The 16,192-nt window shown below is 52.7% G+C and overlaps 1 protein-coding gene across 7 annotated transcripts in view; it reads left to right on the top strand.

Annotated features, from left to right (window-relative positions):
• The window catches only part of BRD4 (bromodomain containing 4), a 63,988-nt gene that overhangs the window by 43,931 nt on the left and 3,865 nt on the right, over positions 1–16,192 (top strand). For all 7 annotated transcript variants that reach the window (XM_082073978.1, XM_082073980.1, XM_082073984.1 and 4 more), the window contains 7 exons: positions 1,665–1,717; positions 3,239–3,605; positions 5,266–5,814; positions 9,779–9,891; positions 10,034–10,193; positions 12,450–12,580; positions 15,648–15,859. In XM_082073978.1, coding sequence (XP_081930104.1) covers positions 1,665–1,717; positions 3,239–3,605; positions 5,266–5,814; positions 9,779–9,891; positions 10,034–10,193; positions 12,450–12,580; positions 15,648–15,859 — 1,585 coding nt within the window. The remainder of the gene's footprint in view (positions 1–1,664; positions 1,718–3,238; positions 3,606–5,265; positions 5,815–9,778; positions 9,892–10,033; positions 10,194–12,449; positions 12,581–15,647; positions 15,860–16,192) is intronic.

The following is a 16,192-nucleotide window of genomic DNA, read 5'->3' as shown; positions in this document are numbered from 1 at the left end:
ATGTGACCCAACAACCATCTTCAACGGTGAAGAGCTTCATCCTTCAGTTGGGTTGGCCAAGCTCGTTGCGTCTCCAAAGTCACCGGTGCCACCGGGTGATTCCTGGCACCGTCGTGGCTTTGCCGTGGTCTCCATTGGCTTTGTCTTCTTGGTGAGGATGGGACGGGGCTTCTTCTCGGTGCTCTTGTTGTGTGGGGAGATGCCAAACCACACCACGCCAACCGTAACCCAACAAGTGTCTTTGACAGTGAAGAACTTTGTCCTTTGGCTTGGCGGGTGGGAGGAGACAACGGGTCCAGACCCACGGACACCCATTGGGACTCATGGAAACCCGTCGGGAGCCACAGGCACCCATCTGGACCCACCGACACCCATCCGGACCCACGGGCACCCGTCCTGACCCATGGACACCCATCTGGGCCTTGGGGACCTTGGACACCAATCCGGGCCCACAGACACCCATCTGGACCCACAGACACCCATCCAGATGCATGGACACCCATCCGGACCCATGGACACCTGTCTGGACCCACAGACACCTATCGGGACCTATGGACACCCATCCGGATGCATGGACACCCATCTGGATCCATGGATACCCATTTGGACCCATGGACACCCATTGATACCCATGGGCACTCATCTGGATCCATGAACACCCATCTGGACCTTGGACACCTATCCGGACATACAGACACCCATCGGGACCCATGGACACCCATCTGGCTCCATAAATGCCCATCTGGACCTATGGGCACTCATCCGGACCCACGGACACCCATCCGGACCCACGGACACCCATCCTGACCCACGGACACCCATCCCAACCCACGGACACCCATCCCAACCCACGGACACCCATCCTGACCCTTGGACACCCATCCTGACCCTTGGACACCCATCCGGGCCCATGGACACCCATCCGGGCCCACAGACACCCCTCTGGACCCACGGACACCCATCTGGATCCTTGAACACCCATCTTGACCTATGGACACCCATCTGGACCCAGGGACACCCATCTGGACCCAGGGACGCCCATCCAGACCATGGACACCCATCCGGACTCATGGACACCCATCCGGATCCATGGACACCCATTGGGACCCACGGACACCCATCCGGATCCATGGACACCCATCCAGATCCGTGGACACCCATCCGGACCCATGGACACCCATTGGGACCCACGGACACCCATCCGGCCCCATGGACACCCATCCGGATCCATGGACACCCATTGGGACCCACGGACACCCATCCGGACCCATTGGGACCCACGGACACCCCCCAAATCCGTGACCCTGCAGTTTGGGGTTCCCACCTCCACAGGCTCAAATCCCCTTTCCCCCTCAATTCCTTTGCCGTATTCAAACCCAAACGTTGCCGGCGGATGAACCGGAGCCCGATGGGTCCCTTCTTCCCTCCCTTCTCTTTTTTTAGGTGATTTTTCCCCCAAAACCCCTTATTTTTTCACCATTTCAGCCTCAAAGTGTGAAAAACGGCCCCTCCTGCTGAGTTTCTCGTCTCCTCGAGCAAGGATTTATTGGTTTTTGGGTGTTTCTCCACCCAAAATGCGCCGGTGTGGGCGTGGGGCGCGACGGGGCCGAGCGGCAGCGCCGCCGTTCTAACACTTGCTCTGTTCCCCTCTTGTTTTTTGGCAGAAATGGCACCGAAATTGAAGAAAAAAGGGCATTCGGGGCGAGAGCAGAAAAAGGTGAGTGACGCGGTTAGCGGGCGGGAAGGTGGTTGTGACCAGAAAAAGGGGGTTTGGGACCAGAAAAGGGGGTTTTGGTGGCTCATTTGGTGACCAAAAAGGTTTTTTGGTGACCCAGAAAGATGCTTTGGTGACCAGGGGGGTGTTCGGTTACACGTTTTGGTGACCAGGGGGTGTTTCGGTGACACATTTTGGTGACCAGGGGGGTCTTTCCATGACACATTTTGTGACCAAAAAGGTTTTTTGGTGACCAGGGGGGTATTCAGTGACGCATTTTGGTGACCAGGGGGGTGTTCAATGACACATTTTGGTAACCGGGGGGTGTACGGTAACACATTTTGGTGACTGGGAAGGTGTTTTGTGACCGGGAGGGGGCTTTGGTGACCAGAAAAAGGGGTTTTGGTGACTCATATTGTGACCAAAAAGGTTTTTGGGTGACCCAGAAAGACACTTTGGTGACCAGGGGGGTGTTTGGTGACACATTTTGGTGACTGGGAAGGTGTTTCAGTGACACATTTTGGTAACCAGGGAGGTGTTTGGTGACACATTTTGGTGACCAGGGGGTGTTCGGTGACACATTTTGGTGACCGGGGGGTGTTTCAATGACATATTTAGTGACCGTGAAGGTGTTTTTATGACCATGAGGGAATTTTGGTGACCGGGAAGACGTTTCGGTGACACATTTTGGTGACCAGGGTGGTGTTTCAGTGACACATTTTGGTGACTGTGAAGGTGTTTTTATGACCATGAGGGAATTTTGGTGACCAGGGGGGTGTTCAGTGACACATTTTGGTGACCGGAGGGTGTTCAGTGACACATTTTGGTGACCGGGGGGTGTTCAGTGACACATTTTGGTGACCGGGGGGTGTTCGGTGACACATTTTGGTGACCAGGGTGACATTCAGTGACACATTTTGGTGACTGTGAAGGTGTTTTTATGACCAGGAGGGAATTCTGGTGACCAAGAAGGTGTTTCAGTGACACATTTTGGTGACCAGGAGGGTGTTCGGTGACACATTTTGGTGAACGGGGGCTGTTTCAATGACACATTTAGTGACCGTGAAGGTGTTTTTATGACCATGAGGGAATTTTGGTGACCAGGGGGGTATTCAGTGACACATTTTGGTGACCGGAGGGTGTTCAGTGACACATTTTGGTGACCGGAGGGTGTTCGGTGACACATTTTGGTGACCAGGGTGACATTCAGTGACACATTTTGGTGACTGTGAAGGTGTTTTTATGACCATGAGGGAATTCTGGTGACCAAGAAGGTGTTTCAGTGACACATTTTGGTGACCAGGAGGGTGTTCGGTGACACATTTTGGTGAACGGGGGCTGTTTCAATGACACATTTAGTGACCGTGAAGGTGTTTTTATGACCATGAGGGAATTTTGGTGACGAGGGGGGTGTTCAGTGACACATTTTGGTGACCGGAGGGTGTTCGGTGACACATTTTGGTGCCCAGGGGGGTGTTTTGGTGCCCAAAAAGGTGTTTTCAACAACTTTCCTCCCTCCCTCAGCATCACCACCACCACCACCAACCTGCGCAACAACCGCCGCCACCACAACCCCCGGCGCCGCCGCAGCCGCCTCCGCCGCAACCGCTGCCTCAAGCGCTGCCCCCCCAGCAGCCGCCACCTCCGCCGCCCGTCCCCCAACAACAACAACCCCCCCAACCCATGAAATCGTCCCCTCCGCCCTTCGTCCCCGCTCAAGTCCCCGGGGTCCTGGAGCACCCGCTGCCGGGGAACATGTTCGACACCATGACGCATTTCAGCCAGCCCATCCTGCACCTCGCGCAGCCCGACATGGCGCCGCACCTGCCGCAGCCGCCCGAGCACAGCACTCCGCCGCACCTCGGCCAGCACGCCGTGGTGTCCCCGCCAGGTGGGCGACGGAGCCGGGGTGGGCGGGGGGGGGTCTGCGTGGGGTGGAATCCAGGACAATGGGTGGAAAAGACCCTCAAGGTTGAGTCCAAACATAAGCAAACTGTGGCCATTTTGAGCCCTGAGGTGATTCTGGTATCACCATTTTGAGCCCTGAGGTGATTCTGGCGCCATTTTGAGCCCTGAGGTGATTCTGGCGCCATTTTGAGCCCTGAGGTGATTCTGGCGCCATTTTGAGCCCTGAGGTGATTCTGGTATCACCATTTTGAGCCCTGAGGTGATTCTGGTATCACCATTTTGAGCCCTGAGGTGATTCTGGCGCCATTTTGAACCCTGAGGTGATTCTGGCGCCATTTTGAGCCCTGAAGTGATTCTGGTGCCATTTTGAGCCCTGAGGTGATTCTGGCGCCATTTTGAGCCCTGAGGTGATTCTGGCGCCATTTTGAACCCTGAAGTGATTCTGGTGCCATTTTGATCCCTGAGGTGATTCTGGTGCCATTTTGATCCCTGAGGTGATTCTGGTGCTATTTTGAGCCCTGAGGTGAATTTGGTGCCATTTTGACGTCCCTGAGGTGATTCTGGCACCATCTTGATCCCTGAGGTGATTTTGGGGCCGTTTTGATCCCTGGGGTGATTCTGTTGCCATTTTGAGCCCTGAGCTGATCTCAGAATCAGTTTGGTCAGAAAAGCCCCTCGGGGTCATGGAGTCCAACCATTAACCCACATCCCTGAGACCCTCAGCCCTTTCCCTGAATAATTTGTTCCTAATTTCCAACCTAAACCTCCCCTGGTGCAACTTGAGCCCATCTTGGTACCCCCGGGGCCATTTTGAGCCCTGAGGTATCTTGGTGCCATTTTGACCCCTAAGGTGATTCTGGTGCCATTTTGAGCCATGAGGTGATTCCGGCGCCATTTTGAGCCCTGAGGTGACTCTGGTTGTCATTTTGATCCCAGAAGTGATTCTGGTGCCATTTTGATCCTTGAGGTGATTCTGGTGCCATTTTGATGCCTGAGGTGACTCTGTCGCCATTTTGACCCTTGAGGTGACTCTGGTGCCATTTTGATCCCTGAGGTGATTCTGGCGCCATTTTGATCCTTGAGGTGATTCTGGGGCCATTTTGAGCCCTGAGGTGACTCTGGTGCCATTTTGAGCCCTGAGGTGATTTTGGCGCCATTTTGAACCCTGAGGTGATTCTGGCGCCATTTTGATCCCTGAGGTGACTCTGTCGCCATTTTGACCCTTGAGGTGACTCTGGCGCCATTTTGATCCCTGAGGTGATTCTGGCGCCATTTTGATCCTTGAGGTGATTCTGGGGCCATTTTGACCCTGAGGTGACTCTGGTGCCATTTTGATCCCTGAGGTGATTTTGGTGCCATTTTGATCCCTGAGGTAATTCTGGTGCCATTTTGATCCTTGAGGTGATTCTGGCGCCATTTTGACCTTGAGGTGATTCTTGTGCCATTTTGATCCCTGAGATGATTCAGGCACCATTTTGATCCCCGAGCTGACCACCCAAACCCACCCCCACAATTCGTGGTTCTTCCTCCCCACTCACCCCTATCCCACCATCCCCACCGTTACCCACACACCCCTAACCGGTATTCCCCATATCAAAGTCCCGTTCCTCACCTCCCCGCCATGTCCCCCTCTCTCTCCCCAGCTTTGCACAACGCTCTGCCTCAGCAGCCCTCCCGGCCCAGCAACCGCGCGGCGGCGCTGCCCCCGAAGCCGTCGCGCCCGCCCGCCGTGTCGCCGGCGCTGGCCCAGCAGCCGCTGCTCCCGCAGCCGCCGCTGCCGCAGCCGCCCCAGGTGCTGCTGGAGGACGAGGAGCCGCCGCCGCCGCCGCACCACAACCTGCCTCTGAGCGCCAGCCAGATGCAGCTCTACCTGCAGCAGCTGCAGAAAGTGCAGCCGCAGACTCCGCTTCTCCCTTCAGTGAAGGTCCAGTCGCAGCCGCCGCCGCTGCCGCCGCCGCCGCCGCCGGCTCACCCCGCCGTGCAGCAGCTGCAGCACCAGCCGCCGCCGCGGCCCCTGCACATGCAGCCCCTGCCCTTCCCGCCGCACCTCCCGCAGCCGCAGCCGCCGCCGCCGCAGCAGCACCCGCCCCCGCAGCCGCCCCCGCCGCCGCCGCCGCCGCCGGCCAAGCCGCAGCAGGTCATCCAGCACCACCCGTCGCCGCGGCACCACAAGCCCGACCCCTACGCGACCGGTGAGCGGGAGGCGGCGCTGGAGCCGCGGGGCGGGGCGCGGGGCGGCGGGGACGGGCACACGTGTCCTCCGGGCTGCGCCGGTGGGCACGGAGGATGCACCGGTTCATGGGGTAACCGCGCGGCAAGGCCCGTTGCCATGGCGAACCGCAGGGTTTTGAGGAAACGGAGTGCTCAAGTGACTCGGTTTTGGGGGTCTGGAGGTTTTAGGATCTTGAGGAACTCAAGGATCTCAAGTTCTGGAGAATATCAAGTGTGTGAGCATCTTGAATGTCTCGGTTTGAGCGTCTTGATGTTTCAAGATCTTGAGGAACTCAAGGATCTCAGGTTCTTGAGAATATCAAGTGTCCGAGCATCTTGAATGTCTCGATTTGAGCGTCTTGATGTTTCAAGATCTTGAGGAGCTCAAGTATCTCAAGTTCTTGAGAGTATCAGATGTCTGAGCATCTTGAATATCTTGATTTGAGCGTCTTGATGTTTCAAGATCTTGAGGAACTCAAGGATCTCACGTTCTTGAGAATATCAAGCGTTTGAGGATCTCGAATATCTCGGTTTTGAGGATCTTGAGGAACTGCAGGATCTCAAGTGTTCAGAATATTAAGTATTCGATCATCTTGTTCTTGAGGGTCTTGAGGTTTTAAGATCTTGAGGAACTCAAGGATCTCAAATTCTTGAGAATATCAAGTGTCCGAGCATCTTGAATATCTCGGTTTTGAGGGTCTTGAGGTTTGAAGACCTTGAGGAACTCAAGGACCTCAAGTTTTTAGAATATCAAGTATTCTATCATCTTGTTTTCAAGGATCTTGAGGTTTTAAAATCTCGAGGTACTCAAGGATCTCAAGTTCTTGAAAATATCAAGTGTCCAAGGATCTTGAATATCTTGGTTTTGAGAGCCTTGAGGTTTCAAGATCTTGAGGAACTCAAGGACCTCAAGTTTTTAGAATATCAAGTATTCGATCATCTTGTTTTCGAGGATCTTGAGGTTTTAAGATCTTGAGGAACTCATGGATCTCAAATTTTTGAGACTATCAAGTGTCTGAGCATCTTGAATATCTCGTTTTCAAGGATCATCTCTGAGGATCTTGAGGCTTTAAGATCTTGAGGAGCTCCAGGATCTCAAGTTTTTAGAATATTGAGTGTTTGAGCATTTCATTTTTGAGCATCTTGAGGTTTCAAGATCTTGAGGAACTCATGGATCTCAAGTTTTTAGAAAATTGAATGTTCAAGTGTCTTGTTCTTGAGGATCTTGAGGTTTCTAAATCTTTGAGGAACTCATGGATCTCAAGGTTTTGAGAAGATCAAGTGTGTGAGCATCTTGAATGTCTCAGTTTTGAAGGTCTTGATGTTTCAAGATCTTGAGGAGCTCAAGGATCTCAAGTCTTTGAACATATCACGTTTTTGAGGACCTCAGAGTTCTCAGATCTTTGAGGAACTCAAGGATCTCACATTTTTGAACACGTCAAATGTCTGAGGACCTTCAGTATCTCATTTCTGAGGGTCTTGAGGTTTTAAGATCTTGAGGAACTCAAGGATCTCAACTTTTTGATAATATCAAGCATTTGAGGATCTTGAATGTCTCATTTTTGGGGATCTTGGGGTTTCAAGATCTTGAGGAACTCATGGATCAAGTTTTTGAGAATATCGAGTGTCTGAGCATCTTGAATATCTCGATTTGAGCGTCTTGATGTTTCAAGATCTTGAGGAACTCAAGGATCTCAAGTTTTATAATATCAGGTATTCAGTCATCTTGTTCTTGAGGATCTTGAGGTTTCAAACTCTTGAGGAACTCCAGGATCTCAAGTTTTTGAGTATATCAAGTATTGGATCATCTTGTTTTCGAGGATCTTGAGGCCAGGACAACATGCCCATGGTTCTCAACCTTCACGGTTGGTTTGGAGATCCCAGATCTCCGTGATGTCCATGGGCTTGGTGGTACCACCACCAACATTCCCAATGGAGAACATCTCTGGCCAAGATAATGTGGACCATGGCGCTCAACCTTCACTGTTGGCTTGAGAGATCCCAGATCTCCATGATGTCCATAGGCTTGGTGATGCCACCACTGATGGTCCCAGTGGAGAACATCTCTGGCCAGGACAACGTGCCCATGGGGCTCAACCTTCACAGTTGGCTTGAGAGATCCCAGATCTCCATGATGTCCATGGGCTCGGTGGTACCACCACCAACATTCCCAATGGAGAACATCTCCAGCCAGGACAACATGCCCATGGGGCTCAACCTTCACGGTTGGCTTGAGAGATCCCAAATCTCCATGATGTCCATGGGCTTGTTGGTACCACCACTGAGATTCCCAATGGAGAACATCTCTGGCCAAGATAATGTGCCCATGGCGCTCAACCTTCACGGTTGCTTTGGAGATCCCGGATCTCCATGATGTCCATGGGCTTGGTGGTACCACCACCAACATTCCCAATGGAGAACATCTCTGGCCAAGATAATGTGGCCATGGTTCTCAACCTTCACGGTTGATTTGGGAGATCCTGGATCAATCTCCATGATGTCCATGGGCTTGTTGGTACCACCACTGAGATTCCCAATGGAGAACATCTCTGGCCAAGATAATGTGCCCATGGCGCTCAACCTTCACTGTTGGCTTGAGAGATCCCAGATCTCCATGATGTCCATGGGCTTGTTGGTACCACCACTGAGATTCCCAATGGAGAACATCTCTGGCCAAGATAATGTGCCCATGGCGCTCAACCTTCACGGTTGGCTTGAGAGATCCCGGATCTCCATGATGTCCATGGGCTTGGTGGTACCACCACCAGCATTCCCAATGGAGAACATCTCTGGCCAGGACAACATGCCCATGGTTCTCAACCTTCATGGTTGGCTTGAGAGATCCCAGATCTCCATGATGTCCATGGGCTTGTTGGTACCACCACTGAGAATCCCAATGGAGAACATCTCTGGCCAAGATAATGTGACCATGGCGCTCAACCTTCACTGTTGGCTTGAGAGATCCCAGATCTCCATGATGTCCATGGGCTTGGTGGTGCCACCACCGTTAGTCCCAATGAAGAACATCTCCAGCCAGGACAACATGCCCATGGTTCTCAACCTTCACAGTTGGTTTGGAGATCCTGGATCAATCTCCATGATGTCTGTGGGCTTGGTGGTACCACTGCTGGTGTTCCTGATGGAAAAGATGGAGAACATCACCAGCCAGGACAATGTGCCCATGGGGCTCAACCTTCACGGTTGGTTTGGGAGATCCTGGATCAATCTCCATGATGTCTGTGGGCTTGGTGGTACCACTGCTGGTGTTCCTGATGGAAAAGATGGAGAACATCACCAGCCAGGACAATGTGCCCATGGGGCTCAACCTTCACTGTTGGCTTGAGAGATCCCAGATCTCCATGATGTCCATGGGCTCAGTGGTACCACCTCCAACATTCCCAATGGAGAGAACATCTCTAGCCAGGACAACATGCCCATGGTTCTCAACCTTCACTGTTGGCTTGAGAGATCCCAGATCTCCATGATGTCCATAGGCTTGGTGATGCCACCACCGGTGGTCCCAGTGGAGAACATCTGTGGCCAGGACAACATGCCCATGGTTCTCAACCTTCATGGTTGGCTTGAGAGATCCCAGATCTCCATGATGTCCATGGGTTCCATGGTACCACCACCAACATTCCCAATGGAGAACATCTCTGGCCAGGACAACATGCCCATGATTCTCAACTTTCACGGTTGCTTTGGAGATCCCGGATCTCCACCATGCGACAGGGGCCGCTTTGTCCCCAACACCATTACTGTAGAACCATCAGAACACCCCAGTCGTCACGTTGACACCCCAACGAACGTCCCCATTCGCTCGCGGCGGCGCCGAATTGGGAGCCGAGGGGGGGAGGGGCCGTTCCCGCGGCGGCGCGCGGCGTTTTCGGGTGACGTTTGGGCGCTGCCGGCCGCTTTAACTGATGGATGCCAAACCGTTCGCAGGTCACTTGCGGGAAGCCCCTTCCCCTCTCATGATGCATTCCCCACAGATGCCGCCGTTCCAGGGCTTGGTCCACCAGTCGCCACCTCAACAAACCATCCAGCCAAAAAAACAGGTAAAAAAACACCATAACCGCGCGGCTCCGGCGCCGAAACGCACCGGGGGATCGGGGCGGCGGAGGGGGGGGTCCGTCGCCTTTTTCCGGCCCGTTTTTGCGGGTTTCGGGCCCGTTTTTGACGCGTTTCTCCCCGCGGCAGGAGATCCGAGCCGCCTCGGTGGTGCAGGCGCAGCCGCTGGTGGGGAAGGAGGAGAAGATGCACTCGCCCGCCGTGCGCAACGAGACCTTCAGCCCCCCGCTGCGGCAGGAGCCGCCCAAGCACCCCGAGGGCGGCAAAGCGCCCGCGCACGGCCCGCAGCGTGAGTGGGGGGGCTGGGACCCCCAGCGGCCCCCTCTGGGGGACTGACACCCCCCCCCGGCACCCCAAGTTTGGTGGCTGAGATTCCCCATCACCCCAAATTGTAGTGTCTACGATGCCGGCTCTCCTTGTTTTGGTGCCTGAGAACCCATCGCCCCCATTTTGATGGTGGAGACCCCATCACCCCAGTTTTGGTGGCTGAGACCCCATCACCCCAATTTTGGTGCCTGAGACACCCCCATCATGGTAGTGGAGACCCCCATTTTGATGGTGGAGATGCCATCACCCCAATTTCAGTGCCTGAGACCCCACCACCCAAGTCTTGGTGGCTGAGACCCCATCACCCCAATTTTGGTGCCTGAGACACCCCCATCACTCCCCGATTTCTGTAGTAGGGACCCTCATCACCCCCTCATTTGGTGGCTGAGACACCCCCAGTTTTGATACTGGAGACCACATCACCCCATTTTCATGGTGGAGACCCTATCACCCCAATTTTGGTGGCTGAGAACCCATCACCCCAATTTCAGTGCCTGAGACACCCCCATTACCCCCAGATTTGATAGTGGAGACCCCATCAGCCCAATTTTGGTGCCTGAGACACCCCCATCACCCCCATTTTTGATAGTGGAGCCCCCCATTTTGATGGTGGAGATGCCATCACCCCAATTTTGGTGGCTGAGCCGCCCATTACCCCGCAATTTCTATAGTAGGGACCCTCATCACCCCCAAATTTGGTGGCTGAGACACCCCCAGTTTTGATACTGGAGACCCCATCACCCCAATTTCAGCGCCTGAGACACCCCCATCACCCCCAGATTTGGTAGTGGAGACCTCATCACCCCCATTTTGATGGTGGAGACCCCGTCAGCCCAATTTTGGTGCCTGTGACACACCCATCACCCCCATTTTGATAGTGGAGATGCCATCACCCCAATTTTGGTGCCTGAGACCCCACCACCCCAATTTCAGTGCCTGAGACACCTCCATCACCCCCAGTTTTGGTAGTGGAGATGCCATCACCCCAATTTCAGTGCCTGAGACCCCACCACCCAAGTCTTGGTGCCTGAGACCCCATCACCCCAATTTTGGTGCCTGAGACACCCCCATCACCCCCCGATTTCTGTAGTAGGGACCCTCATCACCCCCTCATTTGGTGGCTGAGACACCCCCAGTTTGATAGTGGAGACCCCATCACCCCATTTTCATGGTGGAGACCCCATCACCCCAATTTTGGTGGCTGAGAACCCATCACCCCAATTTCAGTGTCTGAGACACCCCCATCACCCCCAGTTTTGGTAGTGGAGACCCCATCACCCCCCGATTTCTGTAGTAGGGACCCTCATCACCCCCTAATTTGGTGGCTGAGACACCCCCAGTTTAATAGTGGAGACCCCATCACCCCAATTTCAGTGCCTGAGACCCCATCACCCCAAGTTTGGTGACTGAGACACCCCCATCACCCCCAGTTTTGGTAGTGGAGACCCCATCACCCCCATTTTGATGGTGGAGATCCCATTACCCCAATTTCAGTGCCTGAGACCCCACCACCCCCATTTTGGTGGCTGAGCCACCCATCACCCCGCAATTTCTATAGTAGGGACCCTCATCACCCCCAAATTTGGTGGCTGAGACGCCCCCAGTTTTGATACTGGAGACCCCATCACCCCATTTTCATGGTGGAGACCCCATCACCCCAATTTTAGTGCCTGAGACCCCATCACCCCCATTTTGGTGTTGGAGACCCCATCACCCCAATTTCAATGCCTAAGACCCCATCACCCCCATTTTGGTGGTGGAGACCCCCGTGACCCCCAATTTTAGTGGCAGAGACCCAATCACCCCCCATTTCACTTGCTGAGACCCCATCACCCCCATTTTGATGGCTGAGCCCCCATCACCCCAATTTTACTGAGACCCCCAGGAACCTTCATTTTGATTGCTGAGACCCCATCACCCCACATTTCAGTGTCTGACACCCCAATTTTGGTGGCAGACACCCCATCACCCCCATTTTGGTGACCAAGTCCCCCCACATCACTCCAAATTTTTCTGGCACCCCCAAGTTTCAACAGTGGAGACGCTTAACACCCCAAATGGTGGTGGAGACGTCATCACCCCCATTTTGATGGCTGACACCCCCCCACTTTGCTTGCTTAGACCCCCCAATCACCCCAAATTCGGTGTCTGAGCCCCCGTCACCCCCATTTCTGGCGTCCCGGGGTCCCCCCCCGTCTGACGCAGCCGCTGGTTCCAGGGCCGGAGCTGAAGCCCCTGGAGGGGGGGCGACCCGTGATCAGACCCCCGGAGCAGAACCCCCCCCAGCCCGGAGCGCCCGACAAGGAGCGGCAGAAGCAGGAGCCCAAGACGCCCGTCGCCCCAAAAAAGGTAACGGGCAGAAATGGGGGGGAAAGAACGCAAAAGGGAGCGTGAAACATCCCAAAAGTGGGGAAAAAACTCACGGGATTGGGAGTGGAACCGCCCAAAAATTGGGAGTGGAACCGCCCAAAAATTGGGGGTGGAACCTCCCAAAAATTGGGATTGGAACTGCCCAAAAATTGCGGGTGGAACCTCCCAAAAATTGGGAGTGGAACCGCCCAAAAACTGGGAATGGAACCGCCCAAAATTGCGAATGGAAGATCCCAAAAATTGGGAGTGGAACCTCCCAAAATTAGGAATGGAACCTCCCAAAATTGGGAATGGAACGTCCCCAAATTGGGAATGGAACGTCCCAAAATTGGGAATGGAACGTCCCAAAATTGGGAATGGAACGTCCCAAAATTGGGAATGGAACTTCCCAAAAATTGGGAGTGAAACCTCCCAAAATAGGAACGGAACCTCCTTAAAATTGGGAATGGAACCTCCCAAATGGAGAATGAAACCTCCCAAAAATTGGGAGTGAAACCTCCTTAAAATTGAGAATGTAACCTCCAAAAATTGAGAGTGAAACCGCCAAAAATTGAGAATGAAACATCCCAAAATTTGGAAATGGAACCTCCCAAAAATTGGGAATGGAACCTCCCAAAATTGGGAATGGAACCTCCCAGAATTAGGAATGGAACCTCACAAAATTGGGAATGGAACCTCCCAAAATTGGGAATGGAACGTCCCAAAATTTTGAATGGAACCCCCAAAAATTGGGAATGGAACCTCCCAAAATTAGGAATGGAACCTCCCAAAAATTGGGAATGGAACCTCCCAAAAATGGGAATGGAACCTCCCAAAAATTGGGAATGGAACCTCCCAGAATTGGGAATGGAACCTCCCAAAAGTGAACATGAAAACTCCAAAAATTGGGAATGGAACCTCCCAGAATGTGGGAATAGAACCTCCCAAAATTGGGAATGGAACCTCCTTAAAATTGGGAATGGAACCTCCTTAAAATTGGGAATGGAACCTCCTTAAAATTGGGAATGAAACCTTCCGAATTCAGAATTAAACCTCCCAAAATTGGGAGAGAAACCTCCTTAAAATTGAGAATGTAACCTCCCAAAATTGAAAATGAAACTGACACAAATTGAGAATGAAACATCCCAAAATTTGGAAATGGAACCTCCCAAAATTGGGAATGGAACCTTTGAAAATTGGGAATGGAACCTCCCAAATTCAGAATGAAACCTCCCAAAATTGGGAATGGAACCTTCCAAAAGTCAGAATGGAACCTCCTTAAAATAGGGAATGGAACCTCCCAAAAGTGAGAATGAAACCTCCTTAAAATTGGGGATGGAACCTCCTTAAAATTGGGGATGGAACCTCCTTAAAATTGGGGATGGAACCTCCTTAAAATAGGGAATGGAACCTCCCAAAATTGGGAATGGAACCTCCCAAAAGTGAGAATGAAACCTCCTTAAAATTGGGGATGGAACCTCCTTAAAATAGGGAATGGAACCTCCCAAAATTGGGAATGAAACGTCCCAAAAATTGGGAATGGAACCTCCCAAATTCAGAACGAAAACTCCCCAGAATTGGGAATGGAACCTCCCAAATTCAGAATGAAACCTCCCCAAAATTGGGAATGGAACCTCCTTAAAATAGGGAATGAACCCTCCCAAAAATTGGGAATGGAATGTCCTAAAATTGGGAATGGAACCTCCCAAAATTGGGAGTGGAACCTCCTTAAAATTGTGAGTGGAACCTCCTTAAAATTGTGAGTGGAACAGACCAAAATTCAGAATGAAACCTCCCAAAACTGAGAATGAAACCTCCCAAAAATTGGGAATGGAACCTCCCAAAATCTGGGAATGGAACCTCCAAAAATTGGGTGGAGCCGGGACCTTCACCACGTGCTGGTGGTGGTTGGACTCCGTCTCTCGGTCTCTTCCAACCCACGTTGTTCTGTGGTTCATCTCCACGGGCCTTTGACGAGACCTCAACTCGAGTTCCACGTCCAGCTCCGGGTTCCTCAGGACATGGGGCTGTTGGAGAAGGTCCAGAGGACACCATGAGGACAACTGGGAGGACACTTGGGGTTCTCCAGCCTGGAGAAGCCTCCGGGGGGACCTTCTTGTGGCCTTTCCATCTATAAAAAGGGCTTCTAAGAGAGGTGGAGAAAGACTTTTGACCAGAGGCCTTTATTTGAAGATCTTGAGCTTCTTTGAGGAACCTGAGGATCTCAGGTTTTTTGAGAAAGACTTTTGACCATAAACCTGTATTTGAAGATCTTGAGCTTCTCAGATCTTTGAGGAACTCAGGGATCTCAAATTTTGGAGAAAGACATTTGACCATAAACCTTTATTTGAGGATCTTGTGGTTCTCAGATCTTTGAGGAACTTGAGGATCTCAAGTTTTTAGAGAAAGACTTTGACCAAAGACCTTTATTTGAAGATCTTGAGCTTCTTGGAGGAACTCGAGGTTCTCAAGGTTTTGGAGAAAGACTTTTGACCGAAGGCCTTTATTTGAAGATCTTGAGGTTCTCAGATCTTTGAGGAACTTGAGGATCTCAAGTTTTGGAGAAAGACTTTGACCAAAGACCTTTATTTGAAGATCTTGAGCTTCTTTGAGGAACTTGAGGATCTCAAGTTTTTAGAGAAGGAGTTTGACCAAAAACCTGTCACAACAAGGCCCAGTGGTTTTAAACTGGAAGAGCATAGACTTAGACTTGACCTAAGGAAGAAATACTTTATGCTGAGGGTGGTGAGAGCCTGGCCCAGGTTGCCCAGAGAGGTGGTGGATGAACCATCCCTGGAGACACCAACGGTCAAGGTTGGACGGCGCTCTGAGCAACCTGAGCTGGTGAAGGTGGCACTGGGTGACATTTGATGGTCCCTTCCAACCCAAACGGGTCCAAGATTTGGAATACGAGGAGCTGGTCCCATCCGCTTGGGTTTTATGGGAGGAGATGTTGCCTCCGCCATCTTCTCCAGCCATGGGGAAGAGTTTGTGTGGATGACGCCATGACGGGGAATAGATTTGTTGGGTTCGGCCTTGCTGAACCACCCTGTTCTTCTCTCCGCAGGACCTGAAGATCAAGAACATGGGCTCCTGGGCCAGCCTGGTGCAGAAACATCCCACCACGCCGTCCTCCACAGCCAAGTCCTCCAGTGACAGCTTCGAGCAGTTCAAGAGGGCGGCGCGGGAGAAGGAGGAGCGGGAGAAGGCTCTGAAGGCGCAGGCGGAGCAGGTGGAGAGGGAGAAGGAGCGGCTGAGGCGGGAGCAGGAGAGGATGAGGTGAGAACATCGGCGTCGGCGCCATCATCACCATCAAGGTGGCCACCGGCGTCCTGGTGTGTGTCTTTGGGGCGGGTTTGGGCCACTGAGCTCAGGGATCAAAATGGCGGCGCCAGAATCACCTCAGGGTCAAAATGGCGCCAGAATCACCTCAGGGTCAAAATGGCGGCGCCAGAATCACCTCAGGGTCAAAATGGCGCCAGAATCACCTCAGGGTCAAAATGGCGCCAGAATCACCTCAGGATCAAAATGGCGCCGGAATCACCTCAGGGTCAAAATGGCACCGGAATCACCTCAGGGCTCAAAATGGCGCCAGAATCACCTCAGGGTCAA

Source organism: Streptopelia decaocto (genome assembly GCF_964273445.1).
Source record: "Streptopelia decaocto genome assembly, chromosome: 29".
Lineage (NCBI taxonomy): Eukaryota > Metazoa > Chordata > Aves > Columbiformes > Columbidae > Streptopelia > Streptopelia decaocto.
Note: the sequence above shows the minus strand (reverse complement) of the source record. Positions and strands in the feature narration are given on the sequence as shown.